Source organism: Punica granatum, chromosome 2, assembly GCF_007655135.1.
Source record: "Punica granatum isolate Tunisia-2019 chromosome 2, ASM765513v2, whole genome shotgun sequence".
Taxonomy (NCBI): domain Eukaryota; kingdom Viridiplantae; phylum Streptophyta; class Magnoliopsida; order Myrtales; family Lythraceae; genus Punica; species Punica granatum.
Window position 1 is genome coordinate 28,241,489 of NC_045128.1, and position 16,675 is coordinate 28,258,163.

The 16,675-nt window shown below is 35.8% G+C and overlaps 2 protein-coding genes across 3 annotated transcripts; one reads left to right on the top strand and one right to left on the bottom strand.

Annotated features, from left to right (window-relative positions):
- The first annotated feature begins 534 nt into the window (after nucleotides 1-534).
- LOC116195353 (transmembrane protein 53-A) lies at nucleotides 535-4,929 on the top strand. Of its 2 annotated transcripts, none has more exons than XM_031524482.1 (6): nucleotides 535-868; nucleotides 2,126-2,285; nucleotides 2,381-3,265; nucleotides 3,458-3,563; nucleotides 3,914-4,101; nucleotides 4,193-4,929. In XM_031524482.1, the coding sequence occupies exons 3-6, from the start codon at nucleotides 2,499-2,501 to the stop codon at nucleotides 4,464-4,466; spliced, it is 1,335 nt and encodes a 444-aa protein (XP_031380342.1). In that variant the 5' UTR covers nucleotides 535-868; nucleotides 2,126-2,285; nucleotides 2,381-2,498; the 3' UTR covers nucleotides 4,467-4,929. The 2 variants fall into 2 exon arrangements, with proteins under 2 accessions (XP_031380342.1, XP_031380341.1); XM_031524481.1 differs by having other exon boundaries at nucleotides 535-864.
- Nucleotides 4,930-6,787: 1,858 nt separating this feature from the next.
- LOC116194976 (fe(2+) transport protein 1-like) lies at nucleotides 6,788-9,047 on the bottom strand. The gene is made up of 3 exons (XM_031523914.1): nucleotides 8,269-9,047; nucleotides 7,505-7,654; nucleotides 6,788-7,394 (listed from the first exon to the last, which is right to left on the bottom strand). Exons 1-3 carry the CDS (start codon nucleotides 8,962-8,964, stop codon nucleotides 7,089-7,091), a joined length of 1,152 nt encoding a protein of 383 aa, XP_031379774.1. The 5' UTR covers nucleotides 8,965-9,047; the 3' UTR covers nucleotides 6,788-7,088.
- Nucleotides 9,048-16,675: the final 7,628 nt, after the last annotated feature.

The window sequence follows — 16,675 nt, forward strand, 5'->3', positions numbered from 1 at the left end:
CCAGTTCGGGTTGAATATGGATTTTTACATCGACTGCGAAAGTGATCTCGATTACCCAAAAAAAAAAGAAAAGAAAAGAAAAGAGAGTGATCTTGAGAAATTATTTAGTCTCTAAACACTCCTTTTGCAAAACATTATTCGCTTGAAATTTTTTATTTTTTTTTACTGCAAACCGTCTAGTATTCAAAAGTTAAAAAGAGTAAAATTAATTCAAGTTCGAGTCGAATCGAAAGTATGTCTATCCTAATTATAAATTAGATTTTTTTCATTAATAAAACTCGAAAATTTATTTTAAGAAAACAGATACATAACCACTTGAACTAACTCGATTTAGTTACCGTTACGGATTTTATGGTATTATTGTCCCAAAAGATTTTGGGAAACTCATGGATTCTGGGGGGTAATCTTTGGATCGAATATCCTAAAAGGATGCTTTTTTTTTTTTTCTTTTATAGGTCGCATAAACGCCACGCTACTACGAGTCTACGACACCCATTTTTTCTTTTTTTCCTTTTCCATTTCCCCCCGTCCAATTTCTTTTTTTTTTTCCTTTTTATTTTAATGAAAGAACAGAATAAGCGAGACCGAATATTTCGCGATAACCGAGGAATGAACACAATCTATCTCATCAGTGGGGGAATCCCCATTCCTATAAACAAGGAAGGGCCCTTTCGCTCCGCTCATCTTCTCCTTCCCTCCCTCCCTCCTTCCTTCGATCTCTCTCATTTTCACCATCAAAAGCTCCTCCGAACGCAGCTGCGGGAAGAAGACAAGACATACGGAGAAGAAGAAGAAGAGGAAGAAGAGGCAACAGCAGTGACGAGCAAAGGTCTCTCTTCCGCCCGGATTCACCATTTCCCTTCGGTAGGTACTCTTCCTCCTCCTCTCACCGCCTCTCTCGCATTGCTGTGATATCAGACACAGCCTTCTCCACCTCCTCCTCCGATTCCATTCCTTCGTTCCTCGATTTCCTCGTCTAGGGATTTCGCTTCCTACATTTTCGCCGGATTGATGGGTAAAACATATTTGGGGCGAATTCAATTCCGGTTTTCCGGCGTTTTCCATTTTTTTTTTTTTAAAAGCTCCGATTTCTCCTCAACAAGTGAAAGAATGAATGCATGAATGAATGGATTTTCTGGGTTATAGATTCAAACCATGAAATGTCTCTCCTTTACTTTTTCTTTTTGGGCAGAATAAATATGTTTTGAAACGGCATTCAATTCAAGCTTTCGCCGACCCCAATTTGATTAAAAAAAATGCAGAAATTATAGGAAACGGGGGTGTTTCTCTAATTTGTTATGTTATATAATATGTAAATGCTTTTTCCTGCGAATTGATATAATATACCCCACAAATATGGTATTTTCCAGCTGGATTGATATATATGATTTTTCTACAAATGCTAATTAATTACTAAATAAGACCCCGTAAATTACCTTTTTTTTTTTTTTTTGGTGGGTGAGACAGGAATTGCCTTTTGTATAAGAGGGCCAGCTCATATTTGTATCTTTCGGACGCTGTGAAGGACTCACCAATTTGCATGTTTTAAGTTGTTTGCCCCAATCTGTATTTACACTGAGAATTTCAATTTTTAAGGTTCGACCCACGATTTTACTTTGTATAAAGATGAAACCTTTTTTTTTTTTGGTACTGGAAAAAGTTGAAGGCTTTTTGTCACATTTTTTTTTTAAAAAAAAACCCAAATCTCTCCAAGTCAATTGTATTCAGAAGAAAGGTCAAAATGGGGTTTTCGTTTTCTATTTTCCATTCTCTTTTCGTTTAAATCCCTCTCCCCATTCTGCCCTTCCACCTCTCCTTCCCCTTCCCCTTCCCCATCTATTCCTCCTCCGACCCTCAGCTGACGTTCTTGTTGGGGGCAAAACTGTCTTTTGATTGCTCCCACATAACCGGAAGCCCATGTTGGTCGGTCGTTTTCATGTTTTCTTGAAACATGATAAACACGCGTAAATGTTCTTGCTTATTCTGTTTGTATATGTTAATTGCCCAGTCCTTTTTAAGCCAAGCCTCCGGTGGAATATCCCAAGTTTGCTTCTTTTGGCTGTTTAGAATAAACCCATTCTGATGCTTTGCTGATTCCCCTGGCTGTCTTTATCGTTTTGGGCAGCTGTTTTTTCCTTGCAAAAGGAGAGGCCTTGATAACCATAACAGAAGGTTGTTGGTCGGTGCCGTGTAGTCTTTGACTCAGAATCGGGCTGTCAATAGCACGCAACATTGACAGCCCGATTTCCTTGAACAAAAGTCCGAGGAACCCTTCAGAGAATCAGGTCAGATTACACGTAAACGATTGTCACATGTGAATCAAAAAACCATTTTCAGTTGCTGAGTCGATCTTTATTCAACATCTGGCTCATTTGTGCAGGTGAATCAAACTCTGCATATTTCGGGTTTCTCCGGCTCAGTACGGGTCCGTTATAGGTCTTAAGCATAATCTAGAGACAATTTGAGGGTTATCTGTAATCTGTCTATTCAACCCCAGAATGGGTTCATTGTCCGGGATCATTCAACGTCCCCTTGTCGCAGCAGCTGCTGTTGCTGCGGCTTCTGTATCTGTCGACCTCCCTGATAGGTTCTCCCCTTCCAAGCCCGCTGATACTTGCTCCGGTTCTGGTCAGATCGTTTCATCTCCCTCCGCTTCCCTGAGCGACTTGCATTCCCCATTGGTCTCTCATATCTCTGCCTCAAAGCTCTCAAATTTGTCCTTTGTGAAGAAGATCCATGTCCCTGTCCCTGACATTAAGAAGTACGCTGTCCCCAGTCTAGGGGCAGACATTGCAAGGAGCCCTTTGAGCTCTTCTATCGTGCCAACCTCAGCTCTTCAGAATCTGTATCAGAGGGCTGATTTGGTGAATGCACCGAAGCCTAATGCATTTGTTATTAGCATTCCTACCTCTGCCTCAGGATCAGAGGAGGTTCTTTACAAGTGGCACTTGCCTGATCCAAGTGCTACAGATGTCTCCAGAAATCCCTCCGATTGCTCATCTGCTAAATCGAGGACTGTTGTGGTGTTGTTGGGTTGGTTGGGAGCAAAGCAGAAGCACTTGAAACGATATGCTGAGTGGTACGCTTCAATGGGGTTCCATGCAATTACATTCACCTTCCCGATGAGTGAGATTCTGAGTTACCAGGTTGGAGGCAAAGCGGAGCAAAATATCGAGCTGCTTGTGAACCATTTGGCTGATTGGTTAGAGGAGGAAATCGGGAAAAATCTTGTTTTCCACACTTTCAGCAACACCGGTTGGTTAACGTAAGTGGCCTCTCTTCTCATGTGTTTGTGTCTATTTCTGTAAGAATCTAACCTAAGCTGGACTAATTATGCCGTGGAACCTCACGACATGATCAAATTCCGTGACTGATATGATTTAGAGGAATATAATTGGCTTGTTGTATTTGTATTTAAAGCGTCTGACACTTTGCTGGGTTGGTCCTACAAATTTAGGTATGGAGCCATTTTGGAGAAATTTCAGAAGGAGAACCCTTCTCTAGTCGGAAACATCAGGGGTTGCATTGTAGATTCTGCTCCTGTAGCTGCCCCTGATCCTCAGGTAATTGACTCTTCAAGCATGTTTAATGATTTTAGTTACTACAAGATATATATATATTGTTTTATTTTTATGCCAGGCATCAATACTGTCTGGTATTATTGGCCTCCTAAGCTTTAGGTTCCATTTCCATTTTGTACCGTGCCAATAAAATGAGCACCAATTACCAGAAACTCACATGCTGATAAATACATTACCTTGTTACAATAAAAGAACTTGAGATGCCCAGCCATATCTATTTTAAATTTCTCATTGCGGCATACATGATAAAGAAGCTTATGGTAAATAAGTATGTACTTTGATTCACTTGGTATGCTCTATGGTTTTTATAACATTCGAATCTCTTTATCTAGGTGTGGGCTTCAGGTTTCTCAGCAGCTTTTCTGAAGAAACAGAGTGTGGCAACCAAGGGAATTACAAGTTCGACCGCATCTATCACAGAAGTAGCTTCGGTACCAAAACCTGCAGTCACAGAGGCTGCTCTGCTATTAGTTCTCGAGAAGTTCTTTGAAGTAATCTTGAACCTCCCATCAGTTAACAAGTAAAATTTGCAATCCCTATCATTTAATATACTTTTTACTCAATATAATCTTCTTTAGTTTCTTTGCTAACGTCGTGAAAAAAAAATACAGGAGGCTCTCTGACGTCCTTGATGTACTATCATCACAACAGCCAAAATGCCCGCAACTGTACATATACAGCTCAGCAGACAGGGTGATTCCTGCGGGGTCTGTGGAGTCCTTCATCGAGGAGCAGCGAAGGATCGGGCGCGAGGTCCGGGCCTGCAACTTCATCTCCACACCTCATGTCGATCACTTTAGAAACGACCCACAGCTATACACATCCCAGCTGACCCGTTTCTTGGAGGACTGTGTTTTAACTTGCTGCCGGAGCTCCTCATCCTGACAAGTTAAAAACGCAAGTCCATACAAGTGATTTTTGCGTAATCTGACAGAAACATCTCCATTAATTTGTAATTCTTTTCAAAACAAGTTACCAGATATAGATGATTTATTGTCTCTAGGAATTGTCATTGATCTGGGAAATGTAAAGATCAAATTGAACAGAAATTAGGATAAAGAGGATGAGATTTCTGACAGCATTTGTCAGTTATACTGTACATTCAAACATGGATGGGCATATCGGATGAAGGATTGTTTGGTCCCACATTGCTCCGTTATCTTGATAATGTTTGCCATACTTCGGTGTTGGTGATGTCCTGAATTCGTAGCTTTGCAGCCTCAGAACAACCGACTTATCTCGTATGGGCACATTGATGATAAGATAAACTTGCATGTGGAACTGGGTATCTTCGATATCTTCCTTATGGTAATTGCTCAATATGAAGGATTCTATTGTTGATTTTGTTTGGGAATGCGTCTTTTGGTTCAATGGTCGATTTGGAGAGAACCTGAGAACTGCTTCCTCGTCTTTAAGTTTGTAATGTCTATATTGGCCTCACAGCGCGGCCAGAATGACAATTCTGACATAATTAGAATTTTGTGTTATTTTTAATATTAAAACTTCTCATAAAAGTGCAAAGCCAAAACCTTGAAATAAAATCCGACTTCAAGAAATTTATAACTACTTAATTGTTAAATGCCAAATCAGATTTTTCCATATATTTTTGGACGGCATTCTAACGGAAGGTCTGATTTGATGTATACTTAATCTCTCAAAATTCAATGTGATGTAAAAAATTTCTTGAAGTCGGATTTGATGTACACTTAATCACTCAAGGTTCAATTTGATGTAAAAAATTTCTTGAAGTCGGATTTGATGTACACTTAATCACTCAAGGTTCAATTTGATGTAAAAAAATTTTTGAGATCAAATTTGATGTAACATGCATATCTGGAGGACCAAATCATTAATTTATTCTTTAGCGGGTGACAGCTAATAACTTTGAAGAAAACCTGCAAAGAGAGGTATGCATTTTTTCTGATTATAAAAGAGACACATAGAACTAGTATAATAAAATAGAAATTATAATAGTTGAATTAAACCTGCAAAGAGAAATGTATGCATTTTTCTCCTGATTATAAAGAGATTTATAGAACTAATATAATAAAATAAAAATTATAACAGTTAATAAAGATGTACAAACAGTCACAAAATGAACATCAAATATAGAATATCTTTGTTACCAAGAATGTATGCTTTTACGCTTGCAATTTGTATTCAATAAGATGGTCAAATTTATTCTTTTCATTTTTTATTCAATTTCACCTTTTACATCACGAAAAGTTTTATTTGGTCATTCCGTCAATTAATAGTAATACCTCACTTGGTGGCACAGGTATGTTATTATGTTTCGATTTTAAAGTTTCTTTAAATTTTCAATTTCAATAAAAAAAATTTGAAAAATATAAAAAAATAAGAGCCAAAACAATCCCAAAGCGAAGGGGCAAGAGTGGGGCCGATGATGGCCTGCCGTCGGCCACCATACATGCCACCGGCAACCTTGCCAATTGGTGGTGGCGGCTCAAAGGCGAGCCACTCGCCCCATCTATCCTTCCTCTCTCTCCGGAGAAAGAGATCGAAAAAGGGCTCGTCCCCGGCTATCTCTCCGCTTCTTCCCTCCGTGGTGTTGAATTGTTTTTCTTTGTTAAATTATAGACTTTTTATTTGTTATAAATATATTTAAAAGACACGTAAGAAATGTACATATGGCACCAAGTTTTGCTACCACATTAGCGATATTAAACAATTCATTGGCAATATTGAACAATTCAATTTATTAAAAGTCTAAATAAGACATTTATCGTTATGTGAAAGATGATAATTAAAAAATGACAAGGGTAAAATTGAACATCTTATAAAACGTAAAGAACCAAATTAAACGTAAACAACCAAATGTATACTTATTCCAAAAGATGATATTAAGAAAATGAAAATGATAAAATTGAACATCTTATTAAACGCAAGAACCAAATGTAAACTCATCCATGTAAACTCATCCTAATTGTAAATGAGTATATATTTCTAGAACTCGTTTCTCTCCCAACATTTTACTATAATTTACACTTACATCTACATGTTTCATCATATTAGCTTTTCCAAAATGTACTTGAGCAAAGTAGCAAAGTATTAATTCATATTCATAGAAGTTATTAGTTCTAGCGCGTAGTTATTCTTTTAAAAAATGGTTTTTACTATTCTTTTCTTAATTTTATTTGATTAATGCCTTGCTTAAATAATGTATCACATGTATAATACAGCAAAGATAAAAAAGGGACCAAGACCCTCCCTTGTCTTTTATAATATTATTGGATATAAATAAAACAATAGAATTATAATAGTAATAGTTATTAATAAAACAATAGAATTGCTCTGCTCTACCGAAGGGGGAAAAAAACGAAGCAACAGAATTGCCGTTGAAAATGAAATTTAGAATTTGCCAGACACCTAATAATTAATAATCTCCTAAAACTAAATAAATAAGCTGGACATAATTAAGGAATAAAATCCCTAATTCATTACTTTTTATTACTTTCTCCTAAAACAAAACTTCCCTATTTGTTAAATTCAAGCCCACTTTGCCATCAATGACATGCCTCCAGCACCCAACAGAAGAGCACCATAACCAAAGACTTGCAACTTCATGCTCCCTTGCAATTTCGGCCCCATAAAATCCAATGCTATTAGATCCACCAAGGCCATGTAGTTCAGTAGCCCGGCTGAGCACGCGTTCAGCAGGCCCACCACAATCAGGGCAGTCGGGCTGCTCTCACTGTACACGTTTGACAGGCCGATCCCGAGCACGATCCCCAGAGGAGTGGTGATTGAGAAGAAGAACACCATGATCGCCTTCACTTTCAGTCCGAACTCCCCCTATATGTACAAAAGGAGCAATTGGATGTTATATAGTTAATCAAATCGATCATATATATTTATATAGCATAGCATCGATCGAGGACGGGCAGTTCGTGGTGAGCTTGTACCTGGAGGATGCAGCCGCCGAGGCCCATCCCTTCGAAGAGCTGATGAAAGCAAAGAGCAGCCACGAGCGACTTGATGGTGCAAGCATTGTCCGAGGCCCCCATTGAGAGTCCTATCACCACTGAGTGCACCACTATTCCCAGCTCTAAAACCTATATCCATCAATAAAGATTGCTCTAAGAATTTAAATATATATAGCATGGTGAAATAGGTGCGAGTATAGGGCTACCGGCCCCAATTCACCCAAAAAAAAAAGTCCGAGTATATATAAATAAATGTATACTATAAACAAAAAATATTACATTTATAATTTTCTACCTGAAAACTCAATTAGTACTTAAGACTGAACCCAAGTTTGTGAATTACTATTATTTTCGATGGAAACGTATTTTCAATGTATTCTGAACTTCTGCACTGCACATAAAGTTAAATTAGCTTACTAACGGTGTTATGCATATAGATGTCGACCACTGGACAACAAGTAAAGTCAATTTTCTATTAGTAGATTTCGACCTCTGCAAGGTCAATTTACTAATAAAGCTACTAATCAAATGCTTTTAGAGAATTTCGAACTACCTACAAGTAGATAAAGTCAGATCACTCGAACAGTGCAGTTGCATTAGGCCCAGGGCCCTAGCTGATTTATGTTTAATTTGGTTTGTATATATAAGTTATATATAAGAAATATGACTTCCTAAATGATTACATATATATATATATATATATATGTTGATGGAATAAGATCAATGGGTTCTATCGATTCAACCTGAGCTACAACTCTGTGCCTCAGAAGCTGAGATTCCCCATCGCCAAGATGATCTTCTCCAGGACCGCCATGAACATGCTCTAGCCCGTTCCCCCTGCCGTCCTCGGCTGCCACAACCCCATCCTTTGCCTGACCACTGACTCTGGTACCGCTGCCGCTCGTCCTCGCCCTGAGCTTCCGGTAGTAAGACATGGCAAAAGAATCCACCATCTGGGTGGCAACGGCCGAGAGCATCGCGATGAAGGTGGTGAACGGGAACTTAGCCCAGGGATCCGCGGGCAGGCAGTCGGAGTTGAGGTACTCGAACGAGTCAGGGAGGACATGCATGTAACCTGTGGCGAGGATCACACCCGACGCGAAAGCCTTCACGATCACGAACGGGTTACTGTTGGGCTTGAGGGCCGGAACGGACCGGGTGAACATCGGGAGGCACACCCCGAGCATGCTCGCAGCGAGGATTGACACGATAGCGATGACCTTCAGCTTCATGGCCTCGGGCCCATTCCTGCACCGCCCTAGGGAAGACGACGGGTCGTCCGCCCCGCAGCCACCCTTGCTCTTACTGATCTCCTCGTTCGCGGAGACCACTTGCAAAGAGATCAAAAAGAGGAGGAGGAGTAGAAGGGTGGTGGTCAGAGGAGGGGCCCGGCCGCAGTGGCGGCGGCACTGTTCGCCGGTGGAGAGTAGTGGGGCCATTAATTCTTTTGGGGGCCTGAGGGAGGACTTGACCGGGCTATAGGGTAGAGAGAGAGAGAGAGAGAGAGAGAGAGAGAGAACTGGGAATCGATTTGGCTGGTGGCCAATCAGATTGTTATATAACGGCCGCTACGATCTTGATGAAATGTCTGATTTGCCCCCGGGGTGACTAGCGAGCAGGATGTTTTACCCTCGGGTAAGATGTAAATATTTGGAAATGCAGGAGTGAACTTGGAGTGGAGCGTGCATGTGGTGGCGTGTGGTGCTAAAGGACAGGCGTGTGCAGTAGTATGGCCCACAGTTGGTTTTGACTGTTACGGAGTGCATGGCGTCAGCCAGCCATAGGAGTGACTTGACTCTGCATGCATGCATGGCATTTGATTTACCTTCTTTTGCTTTTTGGGGAGAAATTAATCCTCGTAAGAATCGCATTGCCACGTGGTTGAAACATGAAATCTCATTGTAACACGCGGCATTCTTCCAGCTTTTTCTCTCTCAAGAAAAGAAAAAAAAATAGTATATTAATGCAAAGAAAGGAGGTATATCGAGTATGGAACACATTTTCACTTAGGAATGTAGATAGATAAATTTACAACAAATATGCCTCGCCCAAACTAAAATACACCGAAGATGGCCTGACTACTGGAAGAGTGATGGGCTGGACAGTGAAGCAAACCTCCGAACCTCAAGTTTTCACATTTTCACTTAGGTATATCACTTTGGAATTGATATAATATACCCCAAAATATGGTATTTTTCCAGCTGGATTGATATATATGATTTTTCTACAAATGCGAATTAATTACTAAATAAGACCCCGTAAATTACCTTTTTTTTTTTTGGGTGGGTGAGACGGGAATTGCCTTTTGTATAAGAGGGCCAGCTCATACTTTTATCTTTCGGACGCTGTGAAGGACTTACCAATTTGCATGTTTTGAGTTGTTTGCCCCAATCTGTATTTACACTGAGAATTTCAAATTGTAACACGCGGCATTCTTCCAGCTTTTTCTCTCTCAAGAAAAGAAAAAAAATAGTATATTAATGCAAAGAAAGGAGGTATATCGAGTATGGAACACATTTTCACTTAGGAATGTAGATAGATAAATTTGATTTTTCGTCAGTTCGGACCGTATATTTTTATTTTTTCAGTCATAAAATGGACTACAACTATAATGAAATAAAAATATAAATTAATAATAGTTAGTAAAATGATACTAGTAGTCTCGTCATGAAATCGAATTTACAATCTTTTAATTCAAAAGTGAGCATTTGCGCTTATTATATGGCACCTTTTTTCTCATTGTGAACCTTTATTTAAAATTTCATTTCCTTTTATTAGGGGCGGGCATAGTTTGGTGCTGTTTTGAATATCATTCTAAACCGTGATTGCAAAAATGATTCGATTCTCATCATGAGAATCGAATTTACAATGTTTTTAATTTAAAGGTGAGGACGTGCACTATTCTATGACACCTTTTTTTGCATTTTGAACCTTTATTAAAAATTTAATTTCCTTTTATTAGGGGCGGGCTTACTTTGGTGCTGTTTTGAACATATAAACCCTGATTGCAAAATTGATTCGGTTCTATTCCGAGGATAACTCCAAATCATAACCAATTTATGAAAAAAAAAAACACCAACAAAATATAACCAATTTTCTGATTCAATTAATTGGTTAATTATATTTAAAAATCCGTTTTTAAGCCTTATAGATGGATTAGAGACGGGCTCCGAGGTGAAATTCCCGTCTCTAATCCGGCTATAAGCCTTAAAGATGGATTTGAGACGGCCTCTGTTTGTCGTCAAAATATTTCATAGACGGATATTCCATCTCAATTCCGTTTGTATTTGAAGAAAGCAAAAAAAGAAAAATGCTAAAAAATTATAAAAACCCACCTCCAATACAACAAATCCAATATGCAATCCAAATATACAAAGACTTTCAGACGCGTTAATCCAAAGTGCAAACATAAGTTCAACAAATATAATAATATATAGTCCGATCGAATTTCAGCAAACAAAATGTAAATAGTTAATTGAAAGAAACGACTAGGTCTTATCTGCTTCATCATCGAAGCAATTGCTAACTCCATCGCCGGAGGAGGAGGAATCCACGTCCTCATTACCGTCGGGATCGCTCCATCTTCTTCCTGCCACCTATTCATTATTTATATTAATGCATTGATTTTTTGCTCGTTCGATGCACGGGTTATTAGTTGGAGTGGTTATTTATAGATGAATTTTTAGAAAATTTTGACATCACAAATTGAAATGTCAAATAAGTTTTATATATTCGAATATTTATTATAATTTATATAAACATGTAATAATTTTTTCTTCTAATTTGTATAAATTTCTGTGGTAAGTCGGACTTGCGATAGTAGAATATATATCAAAGATATATCAAAAGTTCTTAATTAAGAAATTCATATAACATATACATCATTGCAATAATAATTTAATTTCTAAGTAATTAAATCAAAATTTGAATATTTTAATTTACAATTTATATTAACATTTAAAAAATTTACTTTTGTATTGTATAAATTTTAATGTGGAAAATTGAGACTTGTAATAGAAGAATATATATCAAATATATATATATCATTTTTCAATAAGAAATTCGTGTAATATGCAACATCGCAATTATTATTTTAATTTGTGAGCCAATTAGTTCAGAATTTAAATACTTTTAGATAAAATCATTAATTTTAGTTTATGAAAGAATAATACTCTTAGAGCTTATCAAAATTTTTTAATTTCATTATTTGTTTGTGCTTTATTGTAGCTAATATTCCATACCTCCAGATCTTCAAGGAGTATTTGTCTGTTCTATATTAATTTTTATAAATTTGAACGTTGTCACATAAAAATAATCCAATCTCTTGGATGAGTGATATGCTTAATTAAGCATTTATAAGATTAGCTATAATTCTTTAAATTTATTAGATTAATTTTAAATTTATATAAACGATTATTTATTTTCTTAAAATAATGAAAATATTTATTTGTTTACGATATTCCAATAATTGATTGAAATATTCCTTCATATTTCTTTCATATTTTCTTTATATCTATATATTGTTATTAATTAGAATATTAACTATTATCATTTATTTTGTATATGGTACATTAACATAGGAATTAGTAATGGTTTACCATGTTACCTCCATTTATTAGGGTGTTGTTAGGTTTATAACACAGGAATTAGTAATTGTTTATCATTTTGCCACTATTTGTTACGGTGTTGTCAAATATATATATATATATATATATATATATATATAAGATAATAATAATTATCGTTGTGATTTGAAGATATTAATTTATTTGACATTTATTATCATACCCCTATTTGTTAGGGTGGATACAACTTTATAGATATATTTAATTACAATAATTGTCATTATTATTCAACAGTAATAATTAATATTACTCAATTTAAATATAATATGCTAACTAGCCTACCAACTGTGTGTTGCACGGGTTTATGATATACTCAATTTATTCAAATTTGTATTAATATACTTTAAAAGAAGGATATTATAATTGAAGCATTGCTTTTTGATAAATTTGTATTGTTTGGTAATGTTAATGAAAATTTAAAATTATATGAATAATTTAAGTTTATAAAATTAATGTATGGAAAACACAATTTGAAAATATTGCTTTTATTTTTTTACCAAGTTTCTAATGAACAGACAATACTTTCAACTAGAAATCAAACATGTTGGTATAACTAAACCAATTATAATATAAATTATTTCATTTAATTTTTTAAATTTATATCACAAATAAATAAATAAAACATAGATATACGTAATAAACTATTTTGAAATTAATCTCTTGCTATCAATTTTTACATTTTAATAATATTTATAGATATGTAATTTTCATAAAACCATAGATACCTACATGAAATTATGACGAAAATTACTACTGATATTCAAATAATCTTTCATATGTAACTTAGATACTAAAATTATTAATTTTTTTTACATTTTATTTAAGAAAATTGAAGGCAAAATTAATAAATTACAACATATATGAATTTCTTCATTATCTCATTATTGATGCGAAAACTATATATACTTAAATTGATATAATATTTAACCTATATACAAAGTCTCTCTAAACTATTTTAGACCGTCAAATTCTATATAAAAACATATATATATATTTGGCGAATAAAAAGATCGAGGATATTTTTATTATAAATAATTTTGTAGATGATAAAATTTAAATTGATTAACTTTCTATAGAAATTATTTATATTTTTTTGTTTAATACATGTATAATTAATGTACTAATTCTACTTTATATTATTTCGTTGGAAGGGATGTCACATTGAACCAACACTCCCAATACATCTTGCATACATATAGTATCAAAAAATTAAAGAAGATTTTTTATGTCCAATTTGAGTCGATCTCAACGGAACCCTTCTTACTGCGTAGAAGAGAAGGTTTTAGGTAGGGATGATAAAATCGGAACCCCTGACATTTTGTACCCAAAACAAAAGAGCTACCAAGCTGCGCTGCATTTCTTTCAATTGGTCTACAGTGTCATTGTAGAGAATCTCCACCCACTTTTCTAGATCTGTGATTGCCTCCATGGATAACAAATTTATCTTGCTTGGTTTTTATTGAATTATGTACTCATACTCCTCGCGCTGCTCTTACCAACGCTTAGTTATTTATATTCTATTATTTAATGCATGCATAATTAATGGACCATTCTAGTTTACATTATTTATATTTTATTATTTAATGCATGCATAATTAATGCACCAATTCTAGTTTACATTATATATTATAGATTTATTAAGACATTTACTCTTTTACTCCTATTTAATAGGGTGGGATGTTATATATATATGAGATCACAAGAGAAAAGCAACAACAAACCAAAGCGCCAGTCCAAATCAGCAGCAAACCGGAAGACCCAGTCCAAACCAACATATCTATATCACAGCCCCGAACTCGACCTTTAAACATCAAATTCAAGCTAGAACCACCTTAATCGAATCAAGAATCATTCCAAAGCAAAGCAAAGCAAATCAGCAGTGCAGTAAGGGTTGTTGAAATGAGCTTGTAAAGGTCCTAACTCAGCCACGTATTGTAGATCATAGCCGAGACACCAAAACACGAAAAAATCATATCCAGTAAATAACTCATCATTGTTCGTTCAGAAGCAGACACTTCTTCAGGTTCAGGAGCAGACAGTTCTTCAGGTTCAGGGGCAGCCAATCCCTCTCTGTTTTTTTTTTTTTTTTTGCATTGCAATCTATCCTATAGTACTATATATGCTAAGTTAGATAGGTGAAATTTACTGAATTGAAACTGATGGCATTGGATGTCATCACGCATGATATTGATTATATGAGTCCTGAGTTTACATCTGCTTCTAGGTTGTGGAGTTAGACACACTATAAGAGCAGGAGAACTTCTGAGATTAAAATTGTGCTTCATGTTGGATTTAGGAGCAAGTTTGAATGATCGTTTATTTTTCAGCATTCATGCTGGTCGGCATCGAGTTCAAATTCTGCAAAAGTAAAACCTTCTTAAGATCATGTTGTAGGCTGTTGACCCTTAAGCAGTAGTCGCGGAGCTTTCTTTTTTCTCTCATCTATATAATTTCATGGAAGCGCCTCCCTTTCTTTTCGTTTTCGAAGTTAGTAGATTACAGTTTATGCAATACATTCTCTGGCTGCTACAAATATGTATGACAGCTTAAATATCAGATCTCGAAATATAAACTCTGAAATTGGAGATACCTTTTTTGTGGTATTAGATACAAGATGCGATCGTATTTCTATAGTAATGCAGAAGCTCCAAACATGAAATATATGTATCAAGTAATCGCTGAATACGCAAGTTTACCATCAATGGATCAATAAAGAATATTATCTTTGAATTAAAAAATAAACCTGAAGTTAAACACTAATAAAAGAACCTATTTGAGATAAAGAGCACGCAAGCCCTTAAGTCGTTTAGTAATCTTGGTGAGGACAATGACCGTCAGCATTGCGAGCCCTAGCACCTCAATTTGCAAACAAAGAAATACGAAAATCTATGAAAAACTAGAGGCGATTGTGACTTGATACTAGCCACCAATCACGCTTGTGAGTTAGCCATGATGCTTTTAACAGCTTGTTTGAAGGTCATGGTCAATTATGGGTATTGGCTGAAAAAAGAGTCATGGGTCTTGATGCAAAAAATGATGTCGTAAGGTGCAGGTGACTGCAATTGCAAAGAGAGACATGGCCAGATATATAAGCATAGGCCTAAGGCAACCTTTCTAGAACGGTTGTGGCCGACATTGTCCCTTCCGGCCGCCTCTCTCCCTCTCAAGTTAGCATCCTCTTTTTAAATGTTAGTACCGCTCAAGTTGAGGTTATATAGGCCTTAAGCTTTGAATATTTTCATAAAGTTCACGTTATTATTATAATTGTTACTAATTTATATTTATAATTTTTAAAAACATTTTTTTATTGTAATAGATGTTACCTCTGCATTTGTTACAAAAATCGAGTCATTGAATTGAGAAATAAGATATTTAATGTTGAGGAAAAATTGAACAAACTAAAAAGATTAGACAAAAGAAATAACACCGAGAAAGTTATAGAACAAAATTAAAACTTTTTTCTAATCAAAGGATCTCAACATAAAAGTTATCAATTTTTTTGGACAAAAATGAATTAAGAAAGAGTGAAAGGTTTAAAATAGAAAAGTACTAAAAAAATATAGGACATAAATAATTTAAAGAAGAAAAGAACAAAAAAAAAAAGAAAAAGAAAAATAACCAAACTTATATAATGAGATTGAACATATATTTTTTCCATTCTAAATTAATTATTCATCATAAAAAAATTTGTAGTTTACTACAACCAGAATTTACAGTACTAAAAACAAACTCTACACACGCTTATATAAACAAGTGCTGCCGAAGCTCGGCTATGACTGCCTGCTAATATGAATCCCATTTTTCTTTTAGATTAGAAATATCAGCTATTATTTTTAAATTTAACTTCTTATTACATATAATTTTCTTTTTAGGCTGTTTCCAATGGGGCTACTGTCTCGTCTCCCCATTGCCACTTGGCAAGGATAGAGACTCGGCGGGCTTCGTTCTCCACCGGAGCCGAGAGAGACGCGCGCTACATGGTGGGAGGCGTGTCTTTGTAAAGGCACCGCAAAGAGATGGTAGGCGGCCAATGATGAGCCGCCATATAGTCCTTTTTCTGCAACTTTTGCTTTTACTTTTTACTTTTTTGTTTTTTTGGGGGGGAGGAGGGGGGGACTGCTCTTTTTTCTGTGGGGCCCACTGCTGTGGCTCATGTGGCATGCAGTGGGCCACACTTTTATTTTTTAATTTTTTTAAGGTATGCGACTTTTTTTTAAATTATTATTTAAAAAAAAGCGTGAATCCACAATAAAAGTGTAATATAGAGATAGGTATTGGAGTTCATAATCTCTCATTTTTTTTATGGAGTGTGGCGCTTATGTGCCAGCCTGAGACTCAATTTCGAGGCACAATTTAAGAGACACAGTTGGAGATAGTTTTGTGGTCTAATAACCTAATTCTTCGTTAGGAACTTAGGATAGTTACATTTTTTCGTAGAAGAAAAGTTTGCTTGAACAAATGAAATGACCAAAATATTAAAAGAGGGTGTAGTGTGGTAATGCACGTTCTCTCTGACAAGCAAAAT